The sequence below is a fragment of the Carcharodon carcharias genome (assembly GCF_017639515.1).
Source record: "Carcharodon carcharias isolate sCarCar2 chromosome 35 unlocalized genomic scaffold, sCarCar2.pri SUPER_35_unloc_4, whole genome shotgun sequence".
In the NCBI taxonomy this organism is placed as follows: domain Eukaryota; kingdom Metazoa; phylum Chordata; class Chondrichthyes; order Lamniformes; family Lamnidae; genus Carcharodon; species Carcharodon carcharias.
The window spans coordinates 1,257,103-1,263,150 of NW_024470720.1; the positions used below are offsets into that span (position 1 = coordinate 1,257,103).

General features: G+C 50.7%; 1 protein-coding gene across 1 annotated transcript in view; it reads left to right on the forward strand.

The window, feature by feature from the left end:
- Positions 1-367: 367 nt before the first annotated feature.
- sema3gb (sema domain, immunoglobulin domain (Ig), short basic domain, secreted, (semaphorin) 3Gb) overlaps positions 368-6,048 on the forward strand; it is a 105,948-nt gene continuing 100,267 nt past the window's right edge. The window contains exons 1-2 of the mRNA XM_041181432.1: positions 368-408; positions 4,179-4,305. Of these exons, the coding sequence (XP_041037366.1) occupies positions 379-408; positions 4,179-4,305 (157 nt within the window). The 5' untranslated portion in view covers positions 368-378. The remainder of the gene's footprint in view (positions 409-4,178; positions 4,306-6,048) is intronic.

The following is a 6,048-nucleotide window of genomic DNA, read 5'->3' on the forward strand; positions in this document are numbered from 1 at the left end:
CTGATATCCTGTGTTCTCAGGCAGGTCTCTCCCTGGCGCCCAACCCTCCCGGGAGAGCACTGGGGACGTCCTGGGGTGAGGGGGGTTGGGTGGGTGGGGGGGGGGGTGGCTCGGAAAATGCCATGGGAGGGAAGTGGGCAATTCCACTGCGGGAGGCATCGCAAGCCATCCCGACACTAACCCCCCACCCCCCTCCCCGCCGCCGAAGGTGGCAGAATTCTGTGTTGTCGGAGATGTTTGGATCATAGGGAGCGGGAAAGGCGGAGTGGAATGGGGGTGGGTGGGGAGCAGTAGGGGCGATGAAAGGGAGCGAAGTAGCTTTTATTTTGTGGTGGCAGCTGTTACTGTGGAATGTGGGGATCAGAAGGATTGGGCAGGATGATCAAGCGATTCGGCGGCGGCAGCTGGGTAGGTATCTTTGCAAATCCTAGCGTTTGATCCTTCGATTAGAGAGCGAGAGAGAGAGAGAGAGAGAGGTCTGCTTTTATTGTCAAGCACTTCAAAGGGGAGATTGTCTGGGTCGGAGTAGTCAGTCGTGTTATAACCTGTAAAAGGATTTTTAATCGCGAGTCAGAAACTTCCATGCTGCAGGGAGACACGGACACAACCGGTATGTACAAGGCGGCTGCTGGGAGGAGGGAGTGAGGGCTTGGCCAGACTGTACCCCTTGGAGACTCCACCAACCCACTTGGTCTCTTTCGCCACCACCCCCCCCCTCCCCGCTGCTCAATCCCTCCCCTCTGTCTTTCCTGCCTCCAGACTCGACTATTCCCACCCTCTCCGCCCCGGACTCACGTCCCCGGTAAACATCTGCCCCTCTTGAAACCGTGCTCCCTGCTGCCCCACTCCGTGTCCGAGCTCGCACCGAGTCCCGTTCGTACGTCACCCCCCCCCACCCCCCCCACACCACACCCTTCGTGCTCGCTGACCCACACTGGCTCCCGGTCCGGCAACACCTCCATTTTCAAATTCTCACCCTCGTATTCAAATCCCTCCTCACCCCCTCCCTATCTCCATAACCTCCTCCAGCCCCTACACCCCTCCCTATCTCTGTAACCTCCTCCAGCCCCTACAACCCTCCCTATCTCTGTAACCTCCTCCAGCCCCTACAACCATTCCTATCTCTGTAACCTTCTCCAGCCTCTACACCCCTCCCTATCTCTGTAACATCCTCCAGCCCCTACAACCCTCCCTATCTCTGTAACCTCCTCCAGCCCCTACAACCATCCCTATCTCTGTAACATCCTCCAGCCCCTACAACCATCCCTATCTCTGTAACCTCCTCCCGTCCCTACACCCCTCCCTATCTCTGTAACCTCCTCCAGCCCCTACAACCCTCCCTATCTCTGTAACCTCCTCCAGCCCCTACAACCCTCCCTATCTCTGTAACCTCCTCCATCCCCTACAACCATCCCTATCTCTGTAACCTCCTCCAGTCCCTACACCCCTCCCTATCTCTGTAACCTCCTCCAGCCCCTACAACCCTCCCTATCTCTGTAACCTCCTCCAGCTCCTGTTTATATATAGAACAACAGATACCTGGGAGTGAGTGACTGACTGGAATCTAATCGAGGGGTTCAGGGGGGTTTATATATAGAATAACAGATACCTGGGAGTGAGTTACAGACTGGAATCTAATTGAGGGGTTCAGTGGGGTTGATATATAGAATAACAGATCCCCGGGAGTGAGTTACAGACTGGAATCTAATCGAGGGGTTCAGGGGGGTTTATATATAGAATAACAGATACCTGGGAGTGAGTTACAGACAGGAATCTAATCGAGGGGTTCAGTGGGGTTGATATATAGAATAACAGATCCCCGGGAGTGAGTTACAGACTGGAATCTAATCGAGGGGTTCAGGGGGGTTTATATATAGAATAACAGATACCTGGGAGTGAGTTACAGACTGGAATCTAATCGAGGGGTTCAGTGGGGTTGATATATAGAATAACAGATCCCCGGGAGTGAGTTACAGACTGGAATCTAATCGAGGGGTTCGAGGTTGTTTATATATAGAATAACAGATACCCGGGAGTGAGTTACAGACTGGAATCTAATGGAAGGGATCGGTGCGGTTTATATATAGAATAACAGATACCCGGGAGTGAGTTACAGACTGGAATCTAATCGAGGGGTTCGGGGTGGTTTATATATAGAATAACAGATACCCGAGAGTGAGTTAGAGACTGGAATCTAATCGAGGGGTTCGGGGGGGTTTATGTATAGAATAACAGATACCTGGGAGTGAGTTACAGATTGGAATCTAATCGAGGGGTTCAGGGGTATTTATATATAGAATAACAGATACCCGGGAGTGAGTTACAGATTGGAATCTAATCGAGGGGTTCGGGGGAGTTTATATATAGAATAACAGATACCCGGGAGTGAGTTACAGACTGGAATCTAATCGAGGGGTTTGGGGTGGTTTATATATAGAATAGCAGATACCCGGGAGTGAGTTACAGACTGGAATCTAATTGAGGGGTATGGGGTGGTTTATATATAGAATAATAGATACCCGGGAGTGAGTTACAGACTGGAATCTAATCGAGGGGTTTGTGGGGTTTATATATAGAATAACATACCCTGGAGTGAGTTACAGACTGGAATCTAATCGAGGGGTTCGGGGGGTTTATATATAGAATAACAGATACCCGGGAGTGAGTTACAGATTGGAATCTAATCGAGGGGTTCGGGGGGGTTTATATATAGAATAACAGATACCCGGGAGTGAGTTACAGACTGGAATCTAATCGAGGGGTTTGGGGTGGTTTATATATAGAATAGCAGATACCCGGGAGTGAGTTACAGACTGGAATCTAATTGAGGGGTACGGGGTGGTTTATATATAGAATAATAGATACCCGGGAGTGAGTTACAGACTGGAATCTAATCGAGGGGTTCGGGGGGTTTATATATAGAATAACAGATACCCGGGAGTGAGTTACAGACTGGAATCTAATCGAGGGGTTTGTGGGGTTTATATATAGAATAACAGATACCCGGGAGTGAGTTACAGACTGGAATCTAATCGAGGGGTTCAGGTGGTTTATGTATAGAGTAACAGATACCCGGGAGTGAGTTACAGACTGGAATCTAATCGAGGGGTTCAGGGGTGGTTTATATATAGAATAACAGATACCCGGGAGTGAGTTACAGACTGGAATCTAATCGAGGGGTTCGGGGGTATTTATATATAGAATAACAGATACCCGGGAGTGAGTTACAGACTGGAATCTAATCGAGGTGTTTCAGGGGTTTATCTATAGAATAGCAGATACCCGGGAGTGAGTTACAGACTGGAATCTAATCGAGTGATTCGGGGGGGTTTATATATAGAATAACAGATACCCGGGAGTGAGTTACAGACTGGAATCTAATCAAGGGGTTCAGGGGGGGTTTATATATAGAATAACAGATACCCGGGAGTGAGTTACAGACTGGAATCTAATCGAGGGGTTCGGGGTGGTTTATATATAGAATAACAGATACCCGGGAGTGAGTTATAGACTGGAATCTAATCGGGGGGTTCGAGTGGTTTATATATAGAATAACAGATACCCGGGAGTGAGTTACAGACTGGAATCTAATCGAGGGGCTCGGGGTGGTTTATATATAGAATAACAGATACCCGGGAGTGAGTTACAGACTGGAATCTAATCGAGGGGTTCGGGGTGGTTTATATATAGAATAACAGATACCCGGGAGTGAGTTACAGACTGGAATCTAATCGAGGGGTTCGGTGTGGTTTATATATAGAATAACAGATACCCGGGAGTGAGTTACAGACTGGAATCTAATCGAGGGGTACGGGGGGGTTTATATGTAGAATAACAGATACCCGGGAGTGAGTTACAGACTGGAATCTAATCGAGGGGTTCGGGCTGGTTTATATATAGAATAACAGATACCCTGGAGTGAGTTACAGACTGGAATCTAATCGAGGGGTTCGGTGGGGTTTATATATAGAATAACAGATACCCGGGAGTGAGTTACAGACTGGAATCTAATCGAGGGGTTCGGGGGTGTTTATATATAGAATAACAGATACCTGGGAGTGAGTTACAGACTGGAATCTAATCGAGGGGTGTGATGGGGTGTCAGTATTTGTAAGTTAATGTTTCCGATGTGTCTGTATGTCACTTGCTGTCAGTGTAACTGAGGCCTCCGTTTTTAGGTTGTGCTTGCGGCCTGTGTTGCGATGGTGGTGCCCTGGCCGTTGCTGTGTCTGGGCCTGGTGCTTTGGGCAGCTCGCCTGTATGGAGACCCCCGCACGGCGCCAAGGGTCCAACTGAACTTCAAAGGTAAGGACCTCAATCAACAGGGGCCTGGCCCCCTCCTCGCGGAGTCGAGCTGCGAGGGTGCTTAACCCTCTCATCCCCTCTCACCGAGGGGACATGGCTTGAAGTTAAGCCTCCGAGCCGCTAACGCAAACTACTTGCATTGTTGTAGTGCCCCATTGCGGCGAGACGTCCCCGATGCGTCTGACCGACGTGATTAACAAACAGAAATTGACCCCCGAGCCCCACGAGGAGACATGAGGGACCAGCAACCGACAGCTCAGGGTCGAAGTGATCGGTTTTTAAGGAGCGTCTTAAAGGGAGAGAGGCGGAGAGGTTTAGGGAGGGAATTCCAGAGTTCAGGGGGACCCCCCCCCCCCCACACACACACACACACACACACACTCCCCACAAGGCAGCTGAAGGCCCGGCCGCCAATGGCGGAGCGATGGGAATCGGGGGATGGTCAAGAGGCCGGAATTGGAGCAGCGCAGAGATCTCGGAGGGTTGTAGGAGGGTTACAGAGATAGGGAGGGGTGTAGGGGCTGGAGGAGGTTACAGAGATAGGGAGGGGTGTAGGGGCTGGAGGAGGTTACAGAGATAGGGAGGGTTGTAGGAGGTTACAGAAATAGGAAGGATTGTAGGGGCTGGAGGAGGTTACAGAGATAGGGAGGGGTGTAGGGGCTGGAGGAGGTTACAGAGATAGGGAGGGGTGTAGGGGCTCGAGGAGTTACAGAGATAGGGAGGGGTCGAGGCAGCCATGGAGAGACTTGAGCTTCCAAGGGTGTGAAATGTGGGAAAGCGGTGTGTATTTGAAGGTTGCGATGGGTGACAGGACAGGTTGAGAGAGCGGGTGATAAAGCAGACAGTATCCTGGGCTTTATTAATAGGGGCATAGAGTACAAGAGCAAGGAGGTTATGTTGAATTTGTATAAAACACTGGTCCAGCCTCAACTGGAGTATTGTGTCCAGTTCTGGGCTCCACACATTAGGAAGGATGTGAAGGTATTAGAGAGAGAGAGAGAGAGCAGAAAAGATTGATGAGAATGGTTCCAGGGATGAGGGGACTTCAGTTCCATGGACAGATTGGAGAAGTTGGGACTGTTTCTCCTCGGAGAAGAGAAGGTTGAGAGGGGATTTGATCGAGGGTGTTCAAAATCACGAGGGGGTCTGGGACAGAGTGGACAGAGGGAGAAACTGTTCCCATCGGCAGGAGGATCGAGAACCAGAGGGGCACTGATTTAAGACGATCGGTAAAAAAAAGCAGCGGAGACCCGAGGAGAAACTTTTTCACGCAGCTAGTGTTTAGGATCTGGAGTGCGCTGCCCGAGTGTGTGGGGGAGGCAGGGTCAATCGAGGCTTTCCAAAGGAGAATGGGATCGCTATCTGAATGCGCAGAGTTACGGGGGAGTGGGAGTGGGTCAGATGCTGACTCAGTGCCTACCCAACGGGCCGAATGTACTCGGGGCTTTCTGACACCTCAGTCCTGCAGTGAACTCCTGTCCAAGAGCAGCTCGCTGAAATTATTCAGGATGCGATAAAGGAGGTTGAGGGGTGGGGGGGTCTCTGGGTGCGAGGGATCTCACATGCAGGCTTTATGAAGCAGCCCCTTCTCCTCCCTCCCCCACCAACCCCCTGTCCCTGCGCCACATCTGAAAGGCACGGAGCTATTCGACTGCAGGAGCTTCACCAGATGTTTCCGAAATCCTTTCCCCAGGTGTGAGTGTGAAAGGTATTAAAATCCTCCAGGCACCCCCAAAGCCAATG